Below are 23,071 nucleotides of genomic sequence, written 5' to 3'. Positions count from 1 at the left end.
TGAAACCAGAGGGGCCTGAGAGCAGCTATCTGGTCTAACAGTTTCCATCCACCTTAGGAACTAAGCCATGAGAGGAAATGTGGGGAAGGCAGGGTGTGTCACAGTAGGACCTTTGGACTTGGCAGTATAGGTTGGGGCCAGTCCCTGCTCTGACACTTGCATCACCTCTGAGAAGGTTCCTTTCTCTAGTGGGCCTCAGTTTCCTCAATTACAAGATGACAGTCTCCAAGCATTGGTATTTTCTGATTTAATGGGACTAGCCCATATAATAAATCAGTCAGAATTGGATCCTGAGATTTCCAAATCATAGTCTTCTGCACTGCCTCTTAAAATACTTGTTTTAATATTTATTTCATGTCAGTCTCATATAAAAAAGTGTGTCCTTAAAATCTCCACACCCTCACCCTATGCTCTCTCTCATATTCCCTCCTTCTCCCCTCCCTCCCCCCATACATACACACAAAGCTGGAAGCTAAAGGCTGGGGGCTTTGACTGACTGCTAAAAGAAAAATGAAGAAATGGGCAGCCTCTTCATCAAGGGCCAGGTAGCTGGAGGCTTCCTTTCTGTCCCACGTGAAATCAAAGCCCATTGAAGAGGTCAGCTTTGTTTACAGTGTCTCAGCAGCTCAATTACACCACATACAGTAATTCTCATCACACTGCCGGTAATTTCACTGACTTACCAAGCAGACATCATTTCCTGAAAGTCAGCCCTGGCCTTAGAGGAAGTAGGCGCTGAGGCTACATGACTAAACAGCCTATGCAAATCTCCTGTGCTGAGCCTGAGAGCAGCCTTGCCTCTGTCTGTCCCCTCCCAGCCAGGGGGGCCACCTCAGGCTCTTCTCCCTCTTTGCCAGTTTTCTTTCTGCTGCTTGCCTGAGCCCTTGGCATTGAAAGGCTACTCCTGCTGTTGCTGCTGATGTTGCTGCTGCTGTCATGAATGTGGCTTTCCCCCTGCTTTGGTGTGAAAGGGGAGCCTGTCCTGTGGGCTGCTCTGAGTCCAGTGTCCTTGTAGCATGGCCCAGATGCAGTTTTGGCTACAGTTCTCAGCACTAAACCAGGTAATGCCAAGCATGCCCTTGTCTCTGTGCCTGTCTCTTGTTGGACTTGGGAAAGAGAGCCCATGTCAGAGTTCACAATTTCTGGGAGTTGGCTACTAGCCAACAAAGCATTTTAGTGAAGCTAGAAAATGGAAGGGGTAGGGGTTGGGACACTTGGAAAAGGGTTATATTGTACTTAAGTTTTAAAGTTTTCTGCAAGCCTTTGACACTTTCAAGAAGGGGAGAGTTGGATGGGGGGGTGACTTAGAGGCTGGAAACCTGGATTCTAGTTCTGCCTCTTTGCAACTTTGTACAAATCATTTCCCCTTCAGTGCCTCATTTTTCACATCTTTTTGCTAAAAAAGGGGTCATCAAAGGTCCTTTGTGTTCTAAGGTACTCTGGAGTTCTGGCTTCCTGTGTTCTCTGAGTCTACCTGGCTCTTTCCTTCCCTTCCTCCCCCCTTCCCCCCTTTCTCCTTTACTCCTTTATCTATTTTTTTTTTGAGCCCTTAACTTCTATATATTGGCGCATAGGTGGAAGAGTGGTAAGGGTGGGCAATGGGGGTCAAGTGACTTGCCCAGGGTCACAAAGCTGGGAAGTGTCTGAGGCCAGATTTGAACCCAGGACCTCCCATCTCTAGGCCTGGCTCTCAATCCACTGAGCTACCCAGCTGCCCCCTAATCCTTTAATTTATGACATTACCTTCCACTCAGTTTTTCAGAAAGGATTATCTGGGGTTTGAAGTTGCTTATAGAGACACATAGAGCTAGAAGAACTGAGAATTTTCACTGGATCAAGTCGATTTGGACTAAGAAGGATACTGCCTGAAAGAGAACACAAGAGTCAGGATGCCTAGGTTCTCTTAGTTACTTTCTTTCACTAAGTATGTACTTCAGATATACCAAATGGGGATAATAATTGTGTGTCCACAGAATCATAGATAGAAAGCTTGAAGGAACCATAGAGTCCATCTCATCCAAACCCTTTGTTTTACAGATGAAGAAACAGGTTCAGAGCAATTGACTTGCCAGAGTACCTAAAAGGGAATTAAAATCTTTTGTCTCTAGACTTGGTTTTCACTTTCCACCAGACCATGCTTCCTCCAGCTCTTTCCTGTGGCACCTAGCTTTAAGAGGACCAAATTGGGTTTGTTGAAAGCACTTTAAAGTCTGAAGAGCTTCCTCAGATTCCCCCAGATGGTCCATCTTCTCTAACTTATTCCAATTATAGAGCTTCCATGACTTCCTAGGTCTTTGAGAGTTGCTGTGCAGGCACTACCCTACCTGGTGATGAGCCTTTTTTTCCCCCTTCCTTTTTTTTTTGCACTTGATGAGACTACACCCCATCTGCCAGATTGTCTAGTCCTGGGCCCATGAACTCCCTGAGCAGAACTCCAGAATCATCTTCAACCCAAGAGAAAGCAGCACGAAGTGCTTGAGTGGCATCTACAGTGAGGATTGAGTTAGGATCCTTTGGTAAACTCCGATCTGCTCAAAGTCTTGGCAAAGGGACTTTAAACTGTAGTATATGAAGATTATTTGAGGGAAATGGACATGCTGAGCTTGGATCAGAAACGGTGCCATGATTTCTCTCTCTCAAGAGGGGAAGAAGGATCATCTTGGTTCTCTTTGGCTCCAGAATTCAGAACTTGGGCCTGAGAGCTCTTATGGGGGGATGTTAGAAAGAAAAATACCTTGTTGAGAGCTGTCAAGAAATAGAGTAGTCACAGCCCTGGGTACATGGTGAAGTCTTCCAACAAAAGCTTGTGTCAGGTCAGGTCTGGTCCACAAGCGTTAATTGTGTGCTATGCTCTGGGGATCCAAAAAAAAAAAGCTTGTGCAATTGCGAAGGAGAGGTTCCTGCTAACAGTTGTCTTTAGGGTTTGTTTAGACTCTTGACACTTTATTGACCAGAAAGCCCCACGTGAGAGCTTAAATGTAAGGAACAGCATTTTTAAATTGACACCTGATTTTATAGACCTTGTTATATCTCTGAACCTGACTTAGATTCCCTACTAACCTGTTAAGATTATATTAGCAGCTCTTCTTCATTGGCCTTCAAACTTAGGTTTGAGGCACTAGTAGGCTTCAGAAATTCCTTATTTGCTCATTGGTTATTTTAACTACTGCAGTTATCACTGTAGGTTAGAAATCTGCTTTACAACCTCTCCCATCTTTCCAAAGAATGTTTCTGGGTGCAAACTTTCCAAATTTAGTACTTCTTTATTTTCACATGCTATTTTTGAAAAGCATGTTGCTTAGTTTGAAGAAACTGAAATAGCTTCAACAGCTGCAACTTGGAAGAAAAGATCTTGGAGTCAAATCTCTGTACCAGAAACAGGCAAAACTTCACCTTTTGTTCCCTCTGTTTTGTTTCTTCCAAAGGGAATAATCATTGTCCATATTTCTGGAACTCTTTCAGAAATTATGTCTCTCCCAAGGCCATGTTGCAGGGAGGCCACATGAGATTTGTCATGTGCTTTATCAAAACTCAAACTCAGGTAGATTGTGGCATCATAGGCTTTAGATCTAGAAAGTACCTTGGAGTGCTCATCTATGCCAACCTTCTCCTTTCAGATGAGGAATTGAGGCCTCATGAATTGTCTGAGATTACACTGCCGGCAATAGAGAGCAGGGTTAGCATTAGAACCCCAACCCTGTTTCTAAATACAGGGCTTATTGCCTTAAGCCATGCTGTTTCTCTTTGAGTCCCAGGGCTTGTCACAAACCCAAACATGGGCCTACTTCATCAGCTCCAAGTGCCAAGGCACTCTCTACTATACTTCTTTGGTGTTCTTAGGCAAAGGCATTATTACCCCCAGGGGGGTTTTCTTAATAGACCCATGTTAGTTGCTTTATGCCCACCTCCCTGTCTCCAAAAGTGAACAGAAAAAAATCTTAAAGCTAGAAGAGACTTGTAGTACTATAATATAATAGAGGCTTATATTTGGAGCCAAGAGACCTTAGATCCATGCCTGGGCTCACCACTTATAAGGTCTGTGAGCCTGGGCATGTGCCTTCCTTCTCTAAACCTCATCATCTTGTTGCAAGATGAGAATATGAAGAATTATTATTCCTTGCCTCCCAATGGCAGTGGAAGGATCCAATGAGATGAACCAGAAAGTGCCCTATTACCAGGAGGCAGCCTCAGGCTGTGAGGAGGAGTGGCTCAAGGCCTCAGCCTAGAGAGAATCTTAATGGCTATCTAGTTTGAGGACTTCATTTTACAAATGAGAAATCTGAGACCCAGAGAAGAGGAGTCACTTGCTTAGGTTCCTTCAACTTACAAAGGGAAGAGGATCATTTGAACCTAGGTCCTCTGACTCTAGAATCAGTGCTCTATCCTATCCTGCTTTCTCTTGCAGGAGATCTGAGTTGTAATCCTGACTCAGGCACTTACTGGTATCAGACTTACTCATTGGGCAAAAGATACATGACTTCTGAGACTCAATTTCCTCATCTGCTAATTAAGGATAATAAAGATCATCCTCATTTGTAAAGCACTTAATATAATGCCTGACAAATGGTAGGTACATACTAAATGCTTTTTGACTGACTGACCCACTGTCCTTACAAAGTGGTTTTGAGCCTTGTCAACCTGAGAAAAACCAAGGACAGACACTAGGTCCTATTTTATGTGACCTTCCACAGAAGCTGAAATTCAAGCGTTTTGAGTTCCTGTAAAATGAGGTCCTGCTATACCAAAGTAGTTATAAAGAAGGGTCTTTAATAGCAGTGGAAAGATTGTAATCTATGTTCCCTCACAGCATCATACATTATGGTACTTGGAGGAAGAGGTGGTTAAATAAATAGCCTTTTCAGTATGGAAGGCCAAAAGCTGGGTTACAAAAAGTCTAGAGGCTCAAGGGAAATTAAAAAAAAAAAAGAGTAGGCATAAAGGAAGAAGAACCTGAGGTTGTCAGGTTATAGAATAGCCAGCAACAATTGGACTCACCCCAGTGTTTGATAAGTCGAAGAACATTCATTTCCTGAGGGAAGAATTCCCTATTTGACAAGAACTTCTAGTGAAACTACAGAGCAGTTTGGCAGGTATTTGTTTTATTTAAAAATTTTTTTTAAACCATTACTTTCTGTCTCACTTCTAAAACAGAGTAGCAAAGCTAAGCAGCTGGGACTAAATGACTTGCCCAGGGCCACACAATATAGCTAGAAAGTATCTGAAGCCAATTTTGAACTCAGATTTTCCTGACTCTAAGCCTGACAATCTATCCTTTTTGCTACCTAGCTGCCCTTGATATGGACTAGTGATTCCCAAAATGGACGCCACCACCCCCAGGTGGGTGCTGCAGTGATCCAGAGGGGCGGTGATGGCCACAGGTGCCTTTATCTTTCCTATTAATTGCTATTAAAATTTTTAAAAATTTTAAAAATTCCAGAGGGCTAAGTAATATTTTTTCTAGAAAGGGGGTGGTAGGCCAAAAAAGTTTGGGAATCACTGATATGGACAGTCCTATAAGTCTTTTTTTTTTTTTTTTAACCCAATGTAAAACTATCCCCTTATTTTGACATCATAGGCTGAGGGCAATCCTCAGAATCCAACCTTCCTGATAGGAAGGAATCAGGAGTTTGGGCCCCAAGTTTTCCTTACCCTGATCCATCCTCTACATAGCTGCTGTCGCCACAAAGGTTTGTCCTCAAGTGCTGGTGTCGCCTTGTGTTTTCTCCTGGCTAACTATGGCTTCTAGGTACAAAGGTAAACTTGTCTTATCATTTAAAGCCTACTCTAGCCTGACTCCAACCTACCTTGCTAACCTTTCTTATACTTTATTCTACTCCATACACACTATAGTCCAGTCAGACTGGTCTTCTTACTGTTCCCCATCTCCTTTCTGTGCCTTGACAATGTTTGCAATACACTTTCACCTCCACTACAACTCCTTTAAACTTTATCTCAAGTGCCACTTTTTACATGAAACTTTATCTGATACTGCTAGAGTTGTCTCCCTTTCCCCTATTACCTTCTGTCTCTTATCTAGCTATATATGTGTGTGTTCTTCTGGCTAGACTGTGAGGCAGCTGGATGATACAGTGAATAGAGCTCTGGGCTTGGAAGATCTACCTTCAAATCCAGCCTTAGACACTTCAAAGCTGTGTGACCCTGGGCAAGTCACTTCACTTCTGTCTGCCCTAGCTTCCTCCTCACCTGTAAAATGGGAATAATTAAAATCACCTTCTTCCTGAGGTTGTCATGAGAATTAAATGAAATATTTGGAAAGCAGTTTGCAAACCTTAAAATATTATCTAAATGTTAGCTATTATTATAGATTATAAACTCCTTGAGGGGAGGGACTATTTCATTTCTGTCGATGTTTCCCCAGTGCCTAATCTAGTATCTCACACAAAGTAGATCATTAATAAATATATACTGATTGATTAGCTGGAATGTCAGTCTCGTGTGGCTATGCCACCTTTCTTCCATCCTGGTCATTTCTGCTGCTCCTTTAGTCTTTTTCATGACTTTTCTCAGGTGAGAAAGCATAGGCAGAAAGTTGCAGAAATCTCTGTGTTGTGAATAATAATAACAGCTGATATTTCTATAGCATTATGTCTTCCAAAGTACTTGATAGCTATAATTCTATTTCTTCCTTATAACTTTCCTTTAAAAAAAAAAAGGAAAGGAAAAAAAAAACCCAACCTTTACCTTCTGTCTTTGAATCAATTGTGTTTGTTCCAGGGCAGAAGAGTAGTAAGGGATAGACAATAGGGGTTAAGTGACTTGCCTAGGGTCACATGGGTAGGAGGTGTCTGAGGTTTTTTAAACCTAGGACTGTCTGGCTCTCAATCCAGTGAGTTACCTACATGCCCACTTTGCTGTGTCTGCTAATCCTCCCAACCTTTCTATGAAAGTATTATTTTACAAATGAAGAAACTGAAGAGTCATTTTCCCATGGTTAGTTAGTTAAAATGGAAAACTCAGATTCTTGAGATTGTAACTAAGAAAAGGGACCTTAGAGGTTATGCAATTCAAACTCTTCCATTGAAAAAATGAACTAAGGCCTAGAGATGGGATGTAGCTTGCCTGAGATGATAAATAGTGTCAGGATTCAACCTCAGGTTCTTCAAGTTGCAGATCAGAATCTTTGGTCCTCTGCCACCCTTCCATATTCATTGCTCTTTCCACTTAGCTCCATCACTTAAAGCAGAAGAAATGATTAGTCTTGAGAACAGGTTAATAAGTGAGCTGGGGGAAAGAGGGAATGGCAGCTTTTAGGCTTATTATTCATTCAGGGTCTGTCCCAGAGGGCCCTTTTGCCTGGTAACTTGACCTTGGTCTCATTTCTCACCATTTTATGAGATTGCACTGGGATTTTTAAATAGAATTAGCCTTGTCACTTGAGACACTTTAGCCTGACTGGACAGAGCATGAGACAGTACCCTGTGGAGAGTGATTAACCCAAGACTAACTGTTGCTACAGCATTTGATTGTCTATGTCTGCCCAGGCTCTTAATTAAGTTATTCAACTTCCCCCATAGGTAGAATCCAGAAAATCAGAGCATGGTACCATGGGGCCACTGGACTACAAGTCCCAGCACTACCACAATGGAACTGTATGACCTTGGGCAAGTTCCTTCTTCTCTATGGGCCTTAGTTTTTCCATGTTTAAAATTAGGGGTAGGTTAGGACTAATTGAACTCTGCAGTCTCTCCCTTGACAACAGTGTTGTGGAAGTGACTCTCAGATCTTAGAGCCTGTGCCAGAAGAACAAAAGTGCTGGCCAAGATTCCATCAAACCAGATATTTGGGGGGGGGGGGTTATTCCAGTTTTTTGTTTTTATGTTATCTTCATTTCTGAATATGTTCCTTTGTCTTCCTGTACCCAGAAAACCAGCCAAAGATTAAAAATAAGGAGAGAAAAAGTTGTGCAAAATCAGCCAACAAATTAGCTATGTCAAACAGTATGTGCAATATTTCTCCTTCTCTCTGCAAAGTGGGAAAGGAGGTATGTTTTCTTACCTCTTCAACAGGGTTGGTCAAGCATGGTGATCATTAAACTGTGCTTCTTGATGGTAGGGACTTTATTTATTTTGCCTCTTTTTGCATTCTTAGTGCTTCTGCTGACACATAGTAGGCATTTAATAATGTTTATTGACTACTAACTGATTCTAATTACACAGTGACCATTTTCATGAAAATTTTTGTGGAAGGGAGGTGGAAAAGTTAGTTTTCTACTAATTTACATCATTTGAGCCATTGTGTATTTTTTTCTTTTTGGTTCTTTGTTTTGCATCAGTTCACGTTTTTCCATGCTTCTCAGAATTCTTATATGTTTGTTGCTTCTGATAGTGCTCTAATACTGCATTACATTATTGTATCACAATTCATTTAGTAATTCCCCAGTCAGTTGCACCTACTTTCTTTCCAGTTTTTTCTGCTCTAATGTGCTTTAATTCTACCATCTGTGTGTGTGTGTGTGTGTGTGTGTGTGTGTGTGTGTGTGTGTGTATGAGTCTGATACTTGGCCAAAATTTTAGACTGGTTGGAAACATAGTCAATCCATTCATTCATTAGACAACCATTTCCTAATCATTTGCAATGTGGATCTTGGATCTATGGGGGATATAACAACTGTTTCAATTTTTATAATATTTTAAGGTTTTTAAAGCATTTCCCTCAGTAGTTCTTTGAGGTCAAGTAGCTATAAGTATTATTGCCCCTATTTTCCAGAAGAGAAGACAGATTCAGGGAGGCTGTTACTTGCCCATACTTGCATAACTAGTCTTTGTTGGAGCCAGTTTTGAAACAGATCAGGGGACTTTACAAGGCATATTCTATGTTCATACCTCTGTCTGAGTTCCTGAAGGCTATTTAAAGTGAGCTAAAATTAGGCTCTGCCTCCTTGGAGCTCAGTCGAGCTGGAGAATAAGAAGTAAATCCAGGTTGCTATAGTACCAGGCAGAGGGAGTTAGGGAGGTCAAAGTGGGGCCCACCTGTCTTCTGACTTCCAGGTCCAACATTCATTTCCCATCATACTAAAATACTCAAATGGTCCTGTGATCCTGTCATTGTGGACATTCCTGTGCAAGCATTCCAGTTGCATCCCATTACTGCCTGTGCTACTCTTCTTTATGATAGAATTTTCTTTGAAAGCTGTAACCATCCTATGAAATCTTAATTGCCTGAACATACTTCTTCCAAATGCCATCATAGGATGACATACCTATCTTTGTAGATATTAAAACACTATATAAATGTGAGCTCTTGGGGTGTTTTTTTATGATTTACTTCATATAAGTTTGCAGCTTAGGTGTTTGTGACTGTAAGGAATATAAGTTAAAATTCATACTTAGTTGATCTGACTCTAGGATTTATTGGGGATGAACCAGTTTAGTAAATAAACATATTCATTTCTACTTTATTTTCCTCTCTCTAATTTTCTTATATTTACTGATCTGGGAAATGAAATCACAAATATGGCCACACCCTGAAAGTTATAGTTTGTTCAATCTGGATACTAGTCCAATGGTCAGACCCCTAATTGATGTTAAGGGCTGTGTGATTTTACACAGAGGTAGACAAAAAGTATGCAAGTCTCTTTCAACTGTATCCATCAAAGGGTAAGTAGCCTCCTATGTACCTCATTCATAGGGCATAGAAGGCTAAACTCAAGGGTTGGTAGAATTTTGTTGGCATCAGGGGTTTGTACTTACATATACTCCAACTGTTTCTGTCTAATAATCCCTCTTCCTCCAAGGTAAGGGGCTTTATCTAATCACCCTGCATCATTAGGGGAATTGACCTTTGGGGTGACTTCTGTTGTATTCTCCCTCTTCCACAAATGTAAGTGGGCCACTGGAGTTTTTCTGTAGTCCTCTTATAGACATCTGGGTTTGAGTTTCAGTTCCACCACTTATTGTTTGTCCTTGAGCATACCCCTTCCCCTCTCTCAGTCTCAGTTTTCCTTTCTTTAAAATGGCAAGAGTAATCCTTGCACTGCCTTCTTTACAGGTTTTGCTTTGAGGAGAGCTTTTCGTAAATGTCATTTGCAGAATGGAATTGCATGTAGTATTGACTTCATAGGGTTGTGAGATTCTTATGAGGCCTAATGCTATCAAGTAAACACTTTGTAAGTATTCATGTGTTGTAGAAGCCCGAGCTTCTTTTTATGTCTGGTTAATGGCATACAATTGTATGGAACTCTTGCAGCCTGGGGAAGTAGAGACTGTCCCAATATTATTTCATTTTATGGGAAGATCAGGAAGGGGCAGAGCCAGCTCTAGAACCAGGATCATCTGATTATATAATTTCATTCCTTCATGTAAATACATTTCCATTTTCCTCAGTAGCTCTGATTGGTTTCTCCTCCAGGAAATCTCATGCCAGGTTCCTCCTTTTGCCTTCCCCCATTGGATTGTAAACTCCATGAGGATAATGATTGGCCTTTCTTTTATTCATATCTCCATGCCCTTAGCACAATGCCTGACACAGAGAAGATGTTTAATAAATGTTTTGTTGTTCATTCATGTCTGACTCTTGGTGACCCCCATGGACAATAGCTCTCTATGAGTTGTTGTTGTTTTGGGCAAGGATACTGGAGTGCTTTGCCATTTCCTTCTGCAGTAGATCCAGTGGATCTTTTTGTCATTCAATCAGAGATTAAGTGACTTGCTCAGGATCACACCACCAATAAGTGTTTACAGTTGGATTTGAATTCATCTTCCTGACTGCAGAGCCAGTGCTCTTAAACCACTAAGCCACAGCTGCCTCTAATAAAGGTTTATTGAATGCTTTTTGGAAAAATCTCATTTTATTAGCCCACTAGTGGTAACAGGCAAATTTGTATACCTTGACCTTTTGTTTTCTTGAGACCTTGATCTCTTCCTGCTTCTCTCCCCTTGCTTCCCATGAGCTGGGCAGAATGCCTGGCCATCACTCCCGTCATGTACAGCAGAACATTCTTGGGGGGTGCTTTGTTTGGTGCCAGAGAGAGAAGATTTTCTTCTATATTAGTTTCAGACTCCTGGCAGTCTTGTAAATGGTTGTGCCATCCTCATTTTCTCTGAGTAGTTTGGTTCTTGTTTAGAAGCAACATAGTAGTAGAAAAAAACCTTGGACTTGGAATCAGTAAAGTCGTGAGTTCTAATCCTACTCCTATGTGACTAGAGACATATGACTTTCTTTCTGAATCTCTCATTTGTTATTTGCAGAAGCTGAGAGGTTCTTATGCAGCCAAATGATAGATAAACACTTTACAAACATTAAACATTAAAAACCAATACATGCAAATTAGCTCTTATTATTATTGGTATGATTCTCATTTCCTTCTCTGGGAGGAAGGGGGATTCCAGGAATGAATTCCCCACTACTGGGTATCTTCAGATAGAGGCTGGACAACCTTGGTCTGTGTATTTTAGAGGAGATTCATGCTTTGAGTAGAGTTTCAATGAATTTATTAATCTTCCAGTTCTATAATTATTTGAATAAAAACCATCACATCCAATGGAGGCAATCAAATCCAGTTTAATAAAGAAGTGCATTGGGAGCAGCTAGGCAGCTCAGTGGATTGAGAGGAAGGCCTAGAGACAGGAGCAAATCTGGCCTCAGAGACTGGGCAGGTCACTTAACCCACATTGCCTACCCTTTAATTGTCTTCTACATTAGAACCAACACATAGTATTGATTCCAAGAAGGTAAAGTTTTTTTTTGTTGTTGTTGGTTTTTTAAACCCTTCTTGGAGTCAATACTGTGTATTGATTCCTAGGCAGAAGAGTGGTAAGGGTGGGCAATGGGGGTCAAGTGACTTTCCCAGGGTCACACAGCTGGGAAGTGTCTGAGGCCAGATTTGAACCTAGGACCTTCCCATCTCTAGGTCTGGCTCTCAATCCACTGAGCTACCCAGCTGCCCCCTAAGGTAAGGTTTTTTGATTTTTTTTTTAAACTAAAGAGAAAGAAATGTATTGCCCTTAGGCATGACACAAAGAAAGCTTTCTTTCTTGCCTAGAGCACCAGGCTGCATACTGGGATCTTGGCCTGCCTATACCACTGACTGGCATGACCTTGGGTGGGTTCCTCATCCTTGTAGGCGTCTTTTTCCAAAAATGAAATGAAGTTGAATTCTGTGAGCTAGTCTAGTGTCACTTTCAGCTCTGAAACTGAAGAAGTGTGTCCCTATCAGATTGTTACAATTTTGTTGAACAACAGGGCTCATTGATGCTCATTATGGAGGACTAGTCGTTCAACGTAGCGGACTTTGCATCAGAGTAGAGCTGTCCAGCCACCCCTGTTCCATGCCCATCAACAAGCTTATGTGGAGACTATGGGGAAAGAAAGGACATCAAGGCCCAGGATGCCAGAGCTGGGAGTTAGCCTGGACACCTGGGTCACCTGCATACATGCCTCTCTATGGTAGTCCTTTCAGTTTGCAAATCAAGTGGCCAAAATGGCCCTATTCTTTGACCCAAAGTTCTACTGTCACACATATGCCCAGGAAGGTCAGTAAGAAAAAACTCCTTCATAGTGCAAAATGTTTAAAGTAGCACTTTTTGTGGGAGCAAAGACCTGGAACAAAGTAAATGCCCATTGATTGGAAAGTGGCTAAACAAATCGCTGTGCATGAATGTATAGGAGAACTTCTTTTTACATAACCAGCACTTTTTTTTTTTAACCCCTTACCTTTTGTCTTAGAATTGATATTAAGTATCAGTTCCAAAGCAAAAGAACAATAAGGGCTAGGCAGTTGGGGTTAAATGACTTGCCCAAGGTCACTGTCTGAGTCTACATTGGAACCCAGGACCTGCTGTCTCCAGGCCCAGCTCTCTATCCACCAAGCCACCTACATGCTCCTAATAAATACTTTGCAAAACCCTTCACATAAGTTTAAAATCTCACATTAATAGTAAGCCCCATTATTTAGTATTTCTTATATGAACATACGTAGGCACTCCATGATTTTTCCTAGGCTTATCAGACCTCCCAGAGTCACCACTCTTGTACTTTGGGGCCATTATTAATAACTAAATAGCATTAATGAAACAAAGAGAAGCATGGCTCTGACGCAGACACTACTTGTTACAAGGGAGGAGCTAATGTTTGGTGCAAAACAATGCAGTGACTCATTGTAACACTTCTCAGAGCCAGGGTGAGTGTGACTGGAAGAATTGCTCCAAGATTTTGTGCCATTTGAGAACATTTTTATGTTAGATATTTTTCTGCCATTTTTGTGAGTACCCCAATTCACATGTGTTGAGTTCATGTAAAATGAAGTCCTATTGTAAAATGATTGATAGACAGAGAGAGAGACAGACAGACAGACAGAGTCAGAGACAGAGAGAGCATTGATATAGCAGTCTACCATGTGCCAGCCCCCTTCTAAGCACTTTATACATATTACTGCACTTGATCCTTCTAACAATTCTGAGAGATAAGTGCTATTATTATCATCCCCATCCTACCATTGAGGAAACTGAGGCAAACATTAAATGACTTGTCCAAGATCACATATTTAGGAAGTTTCTCAGCCCAGATGTAAACTCAGATCTTCCTGACTGTGCTAAATATGATAAATATAATGACTAGAGAAGCTTGGAAAGACTTATGTATTCTGGTATACTGTTAAGTAAGCAGAGCCAAGAAAACAGTTTAGAATGACCAGATCAATGTAAATGCAAAAAACAAAACCCATATAGAACAATCTAAAATCAGAGTTGTAGGATTATAGAGAATAAACTTGGCCCCATAGAAGAGATATTTCGGTTTTGCTGAATTTTTATATTTAACTCCCCTTTTAAAAAAAATCTTTGTTATGGGGGATTTCTTTGTGGGAGGGGTAAATTTATATGATGCACAAACAAAAATCTGTTTCTAAAAAATAATCTAGTCGTCCCACTGACTTGCTGAATGTGGAGCCCCCTGCAATTAAAAGTAGGAGAGGAAACCGCCTCCCAGGGTTACCTAGAACCCCAGATGTAGCAGCTGCTCTCCCTCTTAGCAGATGTCCCTGCTAGTATGGAGGCAGGTTGAAGGGAAACAAACCTAGTAAGAGAGTTAGAAAAAGCCAGAGGATATAGGGGCTGAGTGGGGAGGGAAGATCCATACTTACCACAAGGCCACTGATGAGAGTCAGAGACTAAATTGGTCAAAATCTCACTACTAGGATGGTTTGGGCTTCTCCCCTCCCCTCCTCCACCTTCTTTTTTAAAAGTTAATCTCAGTAGTAGAGAGAAATTCCCTGGAAATATGCCTTTCATAACTTTATAAGGTTGGCTCTCCTAACCACTTGCCTACTTCTCTGAGCTCCATACCCCAAGGCTTCATCCTTTTTCATTGAATCCCTGGGGTACCCCAATGTAGAGTCCACCATTGCTAGGGCCACATGCTTTATACTTATCCATCTTTTTACCATGCAGGAAAACCAGCCCACTCTAGTTCCTGTTCCTTTTCAAGTAGATAAAGTGTGCTTTTCTCTCTTCTTTGTACAAATGAAGGATTAAGAGATATTATACATGATGGCAGATTTTTCAGTATGTAGGTTATCTTTGCCAACTGTGGGCTCTTTTTCCCTTTTTTAAAATTTCAATTAGTGATAAATCTTTGAATAGGAAGAAATGTATCTCCCTCCTTTGTAAGAAGGGAATGCTCCCTGAGGGGTGAGGTAGGGTAGATTCCTAAATGTCTATGATAGAAAAACAAAAAGCAGTGGGAAAAGCTATTTCTAAAAAGGACTCTTGATTCTCATTATTAATGAGATCCATTTTGCCTGGGCTTCCCTTTATCCCGGTAAGTATCTGTACCCCCTTTTGAATTGTAAGCTCTTCAAAGTATTCTAGGGAAGTATAGTTCTGAGCCTAGATTTCAACTAGATGGGAACTTCCTACAGTGATGAAGATGATGGGTAATTTTTAAATTTATAGTCTGAGAACTTCCTGAAGCAGAGAGATTAAATAAATTGACCAGAGTCACATAGTCTAGATGTCTGAGAAAAAAACCTGAGTCCCTATTATCCTGACTGTTCCCTACTCCAAGGGGGGTGGGGGGGTTCAAGGGGGGCTCTTCATAGTATGTGTTTATTAAAGGTTTGGTTTATTTAGTTAGTTAAAGACTCTTACTTTCTGTCTTAGTATCAATTCTAAGACAGAAAACCAACAAGGATTGGGCAGTTGAGGTTAAGTGACTTGCCCAGGGTCACACAGGACATTTCTGAGATCAGATTTAAACCCAGGTCCTCCTGACTCCAGACCTGGTGCTCTTTGCATTACCTAGCTGCCCTTAATGTTTGATTTAAATTAATCTAATTTGAGTTCATAATGGAAGAGTAACAGGAACCCTGTATTTGGAGTCAGCAAAGTAGTATTCAAATTCTGGCCTTGTTCCTTCTCAGTGTTATGATCTCAGGGCAGCTCCTTCCCCCTTCCCTGGGTCTCTGTTGCCTTCTCTGTGAAAGTGAGACCTTGGACTAGATTATCTCTAAATTCCCTTCTAGCTCTCAATCCTCTAAACATATTAATTGGATCTCTAATATGAGGGTTACAGACTTGTGCTAGAGACATTTGGAGTTAAGGGTATCCTTCTGTAGAACTCCTCACATCCTATCATGAAGGTACCCAATCCCGCTTCTCCTCTTGAGAAGTTACCCTTTGGATACCACAAGCATGTGCAGAATCTGATGGGCCATTTGAGTGATTTGGCTCTGAAATATTTTTCTAGATTTGTATAAACTGCTCTTCTCTCTGTGCTCTTCTCATTGATTTTCTCAATGTTTTTCACACTCAGTTCTCTCATGCTCATCTCTGTGTCTTGTTTCCCTTGTCAGGAATATTCTCCTTACCTCAGCCTCTTGAACTCCTTGACTTCTTCAAGACTCTGGGTCAAATGTCACTTTCTGCATGAGACCTTTTCTGCCCAATCCTTGGCTGTGTTTCTTCTAGGTGTATGTTTTTGTGCACCCCTACCCCCTCAGAATGTAAACTCGAGGACTATTTTGATTTTGGTCTTTTGTCCCCATCCCATTGCACAATCAGTTTGGAATAACAGGAATATAGATTTGGAAGTGGGGCAGCTAGGAGACACATGCCTAGAGTCAGGAAGACCCGAGTTCAAATCTAGACTCAGGAACTTATTAGCTGTGTGACCCTGGCAAGTCACTTAATCTCATTTGCCTTAGTTTCCTCATCTGCAAAATGAGCTGGAAAAGGAAATGGCAAACCACTCCAAGTATCTTTGCTAGGAAAACCCCAAATGGAGTCACAGGGAGTCAGACATACCTAAAATGACTGAGCAACATAACAGAACTAGAGGTGGAAGGAACTTTAAAGTTGACTGACAAGCAGAGCTTTAAGATTGGAGGTTTGTTCCACCTCTCAATCTGTGTTTCTGTTATTCAAAATTGGCTCCCTATTTGGGGGGATTGTGTAAGTACTTTGAGATTGTGCGTATTTCAATAAGGACACTTCCTTGGACCATTCAATCCTGACACCAAATTGGCCTGGTCTTTCCAAAGCAGCTAGTTTCCCATTTATTGGCTTGAGGAAAAACTTCCTACTTCTAAAGAGATCCAGACATTCAACTTCCTGGATGTTTGCACAGCTGGGAATCCAGGGGTCTGAGTGACAGGGTTTGCTGTGAGCCCAAGACTCTCCCTGTTCCTGAGTGATGATTACTTTGTGCCCAAGGCAAATGCCTGGGAAATGCTTTGATGGTCCTTCTCTAGAAGATTTTGCTGGGAAACGGGGTTTTTATTGTGAGACAGATCAAAAGGGAAGCTAAGTTCATTCCTCCCAGAGTTGCTTCTTGGGTTTGGCAATAGCCAAGGGTCAGGCTGACCTCATTGTAGTCTCTAAGACAGCAGTAGCAGAGTGGAACGAGGGCTGAAATTGGAGCCCAGAGGCTTGTCTTTGCCGAGTAAGCTATATAAGCAGGTTGACTTCTCAACGGAGACTGCTTGTTCTTCTGTAAAATGAGGATATGTCTTCACTCTGCCTTGTGGTATAAAGCTTTATAGAAAAGTAAGCTGTGGGAACGGTTTAGCGGCTAAGAGGATAGAGAGCCAGGTCTAGAGATGTGAGGTCCTAGGTTCAAATCTGGCCTCAGACACTTTTTTTTTTAAACCCTTAACCTTGGGGCAGAAGCGTGGTAAGGGGCTAGGCAATGGGGGTTAAGTGACTTACCCAGGGCCACACAGCTGGGAAGTCTCTGAGGTCAGATTTAAACCTAGGACCTCCCATCTCTAGGCCTGGCTCTCAGTCCACTAAGCCACTCATCTGCCCCTTCAGACACTTCTTAACTATATGACTATAGACAAGTCACAACTCCCATTTATCTAGCTCTTATCACTCTTCTGCCTTAGAACCAATACACAGTATTGATTCTAAGATGGAAGATAAGAAGGAAGGAAGGGAGAGAATGAGGGAAAGCTATGTTCAATTTCATCCAAGGAGTACTGCTCTAGGAGAAGATGGAGATTATTACTCTTCCTGGTGTAGTTAGGGGAGTCTTCTTGTCCCCTGTGCCTTGGAAGAGATTGTCACTGGTATAGTCCATCCCAGCCTTCCGTGTGTTGGAGACTCTCAGGGTAGCCAGAGCAGTTGAGGTGATGGCAGGGATTGTGTGGGATGCTACACTGTCCCCTTTTCAGCCAGCACAGTGGGTATCCCTGGTGCCTAGCCCACGGCAGGCATTTGATATGTATTTTTCCAACTATTTAATGCCTCAGGCCCTTTCTTGGGCAAGATTAAGGGTGTCCTCAGGATTTCAGACTACCTGCTTCCTGTTCTCCCTGGCTCAGGGCAGTACTCTTCAGACCCTCTGCATCAACACCAGCCCACACAGCTGTGCTTCAGAAGCCACTGAGATTCCTTTTTGAGCCTGTGCCCTCATGTGTAAAATGGGAATATCCTACATCTCCCACACAGAGCTGTCACAGAGAGAGAACAGTGTAATAGAAATTCAAAGTGTTATCATAATTGTTGCCTTGGCTCCAATCCAGACTGCCCACAACTTCCAGAACTCTCTCTCTCTCTGTTATATTTTGTATTTGCTATTCCTTCATCCCAAACCTTTTGCGGCTCCTCACCAAGTCAAATCTCAATTTAGCCTGGCATTCAAGGTCCACTCACCTTCTGCCCATCCCTATCCAGCATTGAAGTATGGCTCCCATCAGAATTCCTATATTCACCCCGAGCCATATTTGTCTTCCCTCTGAACTTTTCTATCAGAGTGGCACCATAGTGCATGAAGGTCTGAACACAGAGTTAGGAAGTCCTGAGTTCAAATCTAGCCCTGGATACTTACTAGTTGTGTGACACTGAGCAAGTTACTTCTTGTCCCAGTTCTTTCATCTGTAAAATGAGGATAATAATGGCACCCACTTCCTACTGTGTTTGTGAGAAGCCAATAAGCAAATTATAAAGTACATAGTAAATCTTAAAGTGCCATCTATCTAAATGTGGCTTCTATTAGAGACTATGACCTTTTGTTTCATTTTTGTCTTTGTAACCCCAGTACCTCCCTAGTATAATATCTAGCACACTAGAAACCCTAATGTGTTATAAAGATCAAATGAGATAAAATTTATAAAATGTTGGGACAGCTATGTGACTCAGTAGATAGATAGCTAGGCCTGGAGACAGCAGGTCCTGGTTTCAAATTTGACTTCAAACACTTCCTAGCTATGTGTCCCTGGGCAAGTCACTTAACCTAGCTGCTACCACTCTTTTATCCTGAAACTGATACATAATATTGATTCTAAGACAGAAGGCAAGGATGTTGTTGTTGTTGTTGTTGTTTTTAAAGGTGGTATTCAATGTAAGTGCATATCCATGGAATGCAAATTATCAAATGCTCTCTTTTTATTCTGGACTGTCTTCTTTTTTCAGGACTCCTCATACCTCGATGACACTTCCCTTTTCTCGTCACCTGTTGGCTCCCTCTCAGATATTGCTGACTCTGCAGATTTTCAGCCAGCTGAAAACCTCAGCCAGACTCTGTGGGATGTGAACACTCCATCACAAAACCAAGAAGAGGTCAGTTATTAATGGTGAACAGTGTTTAGAAAGCAATGAAATGAGCACTGAGAGTTAGCAAGGGTTCACTTAAAGTAAGACAGGACAAGGAAATCTGATTTTCTTTTTTGACAGTTACTGGGCTGGTAGATTAAGAGCCTGAGACAATGAAAGCCCTAGCTTGACTGAAAACTTCAACAAGGCATTTGACAAGCTCTTCAACAGTTTCTTTATGAACAGAGTAGAAAGGTAGGATGATGGTTGTATGCATTGGGTAGATTTGGAACTCATTGGAAAAAAAAAATTATGTTCTTTCCAAAATATTTTTTGATTAAAATCCCTTTCCTATTTTTTCTCTGTATGGCGCATAGTTATTTTGGTCATGCCTTTTTTAATAATAAAATGACTTAGAAGTTCTTGCCTCATGAGAGTTAAACAAGACCTTTGAGATCATCTGATTCACTCCTTTATTTGACAAACGAGGAACTTGTAGCCCAGAGAAAAGGGACATGACTTGTCTAGTGTCGCATGAAAGCTTGAACTTGTTCTCTTGCTGTTGTATAGAGCCTTACTCCACTTATCTCCAACCTTCTCTTTTCAGATGGGTGCCTTCATGCTGTTTATTTCCTACACTAAGACTTATCAGAGGGAATTAAATTACTTATTTTGAGAACTGTCTTACTCTTTGTACATATATGTGTGGTTTGCATCAAATCTACTAAACTTTTCCTAAGGAGTCTAGAAATCAAAGAGATTTGCTGTTAACCCTGATGAGATTGGCTGGCTTTCATAAGCATGGCCAGGGATGAGCTGTGGCCATTCCTGAGAAGCCATGTTTTATTCAGGAAAGGCTTCCACTTAGAGGACCCCTAAGTTCAAATCCTGTATCTGAGACTTGCTCCCTTTGTAGTTTGGAATAAGAAGGCCTAAGGCTTAAGTTCTGACTGGATAGAATTTATATGACCACAAGCAAATCTCTTACCCTCCCTATGTCTTTCCCTCATCTATAAAATGAGTATTATAATCTTACACTCACTGTGTGACCTTGGGCGGATCCTTTTCCCTCATCCCCCATCAATGTTTTCCACATCTATAAGGACCAGATGGCTTCTGAGGTCCTTTCCAGCTCTACAGCCTTGATCTTGAGAACAAACATTTATTGAGGGCCTAGTTTGTGTCAGGCACTAGATACAACCTACTTTGTTTCAGGCACAGAGATAACCATGAAATAGTACTTGGCCTCAAGGACTCTCCTCAGGCAAAATAACATTCATGCCAATAAATAAATACAAAATCTGTATGGTGGAAATGCAAAGAAACTGGGTTGTAGCTAGGAGGACACTAAAACCTGAGGGTGTAGGGTTAGAGAAAGGAGAGAGCAAGAATCAGAAAAGTCCTAGCTGTCTTTGAAGTGAGCCCAAGATTCCCAAAGAGAACAATTTGTTTCTAACCCATAGAAATCATTGTAATCTGAGCTACTTAGTTTAAGATGAGGCCCTATGGGCCACTCATTTTAACCTTATGGTCAAATATGTTCGCATTTAAAGCAAACAAACAAAAAGTACCCACAAATTGTGTTTTTTTTTCCCCTCCAGAAAGCTGCGCTGGTAATTATGACTCAGTCTTCCAGTAATAGGTGGTTTTTTTTTCCTTTTTTTTTTAAAGAGAAAGATTTTGAATGTGTGCTATACTTCCCATTATTTCCTTGACCTTTACTAGAGTTGATGGCTATAGACTGAGCCAACCCCCTTCCCCAGCCCCAAGCTGTAGGAATGAATGATCAACCCCAATGCTCACAACAGAGGTGATTGCCCCTTTGCTGTTTTCCTCTACTCTAGTCAGATTCCATTTTGGAGTGCTGTACTAAGTTTCCAGCCGTCCATTTCAGAAGGGTCTGTATCAAGCTAGAACAAGACCCCATCTCAGTGGGGAGGAGGGTTCTCTCTCAGGACTGAACAAAGATCCATTAAAAGAACTGAGTATGTTTTCCCTGAAGAAGAAAATGAAAATAAGGAGACCTGATTATTACCTTCAAATATACAAAGACTAAGAGAACATTACATTTTTTGTAGCCCCTGAGAGAAGTTAGTAGTACGTAAGTGCAAAGGGGTCTTGACTTGAAACCAAGGACCTGGATTCATATGACAAAACCCAAAGGGGCATGTAAGGTCCTATATACCCTTCTATCTCTAAATGGAAGGCCCATTCCACTTTAGTCCAGCTCTGATTGTTCTTACATCAAGCCTACAGCTGCCCTTCTGTGGCATTTGCCATTATCCACTCCAGTGGTATCTCCCCTATTCTCTTGGATCTTTCCCAGATCATTAATTCATCAGTCACATCTGCCAGTTCTCTCAGTCCCCAGGAATGTAGTCTGTCTGGACCTGGTGACTTGAGCTTTTCAAGAGCAGTTATCTCCCTACTGATCTTGGGGATTGACTCATGATTAGCCACTTTTATTCTGACCTTTCCAGTCAATCAGTTATTCTCCTTGACACAGAATGCAGAAGTAAAATTAAAATTGAGCAATTCTTCCTTCCCTCCATCATTCTTTTTCATCATTCTTTCTACACTGAATAATCCATTTTTTCCTCAGCTTTAGGAATGTGAGCTCCTAGAGCCCAGGTCCTAACTTTTTCCATCTATATCTCCAATACTAAACACAATGTCATAAGTACTAAATAAATGCTTTATTCACTCATTCATTACATTACATAACAATTTTTGTTACTTTTAACTTTTACTAACTTTAGCCCATTCTGAGCTTAAATGTTCTTTATGCTATTTTTAAAGTCCCTATGATGCTTTTGCAAGTCACCTTTTGTTATTGACCCTTTCTCTCATCTTCTCTACATGTCTTTTTTGTTTTTAAACCCATACCTTCTGTCTTAGAGTTCATACCAACTATCAGTTCCAAGGCAGAAGAGTAGTAAGGGCTAGGAAGGTCTGAGGTCAAATTTGAACTCTCTGGGCCTGGCTCTCAATCCACTGAGCCACCCAGCTGCCTTTTATACCTTTTATACTTCATATACCTTTTAAAGAGTAAAATGGGGGGCAGCTGGGTAGCTCAATGGAGTGAGAGTCAGGCCTAGAGACAGGAGGTCCTAGGTTCAAATCCGGCCTCAGACACTTCCCAGCTGTGTGACCCTGGGCAAGTCACTTGACCCCCATTGCCTTCCCTTACCACTCTTCCACCTATAAGTCAATACACAGAAGTTAAGGGTTTAAAATTAAAAAAAAAAAAAAAAAAAAAGTAAAATGATGTCATGAAGGCAGATGTCATACCTTGATGTCAGGTTTCTGGTCTGCTTCCCAAACTCGTATGTTTCCTCCTTCAGTCTAAGTGACTTTTGGAGTTAACTTCCATTAGAATATCCCTTCTGTTTCTGCTTCTGATTATCAACTAAATACTCTTTACTTTCTCTCCCACTCTGGATCCTGGATTTCATCATATGATGCCATTACCTCTCTTACTTCCCACTCATCCCCCTTCTTTAAACTCTCCTCCTTTTTAAGAAGATATAATCCTTGAAATCATAAATAAATTAGGTGTACATAATAGTATGCCTGTTAGGTCTGTGGGAAAGGAAAGAATTTAAGACCAAGAGATAGAGAACATTACAAAATATAAAATGAATGGCTTTGATTATGTCAAATTAAAAAGGTTTTCTACAGACAAAACTATGCAACTAAAATTAGAAGGAAAGCAACAGACTGGGAGAACATTTTTATAACAGAACTCTCTGACAAAGGTTTAATTTCCCTAATATATAAGTCAAATTTACAAAAAATCAAGCCATTCCCCAATCAACAAATGGTCAAGGGTCATGAATAGTCAGTTTCCACAGGATGAAATCAAAACTATCAATAAGCACATGAAAAAATGCTCTAAATCCTTCCTGATTAAAGAAATGCAAATCAAAACAACTCTGAGATACCACCTCACACCTATCAGGCTGGCCAATATTACAGCAAAGGAAAGTGATAAATGTTGTAAATTGATCTAACCATTCTGGAAGGCTATTTGGAATTATGCACAAAGGGCTTTAAAAGACCGTCTGCCCTTTGACCCAGCC

General features: G+C 41.2%; 1 protein-coding gene across 1 annotated transcript in view; it reads left to right on the top strand.

Moving 5' to 3' along the window:
- SBNO2 (strawberry notch homolog 2) overlaps window positions 1-23,071 on the top strand; it is a 160,102-nt gene that overhangs the window by 84,741 nt on the left and 52,290 nt on the right. Inside the window, exon 4 of the mRNA XM_044671710.1 lies at window positions 18,870-19,016. Coding sequence (XP_044527645.1) covers window positions 18,870-19,016 — 147 coding nt within the window. The remainder of the gene's footprint in view (window positions 1-18,869; window positions 19,017-23,071) is intronic.

This window comes from Gracilinanus agilis, chromosome 1 (genome assembly GCF_016433145.1).
Source record: "Gracilinanus agilis isolate LMUSP501 chromosome 1, AgileGrace, whole genome shotgun sequence".
In the NCBI taxonomy this organism is placed as follows: Eukaryota; Metazoa; Chordata; class Mammalia; order Didelphimorphia; family Didelphidae; genus Gracilinanus; species Gracilinanus agilis.
The sequence above is the reverse complement of the archived record's forward strand: the minus strand, read 5'-3'. Positions and strand labels throughout refer to the sequence as shown.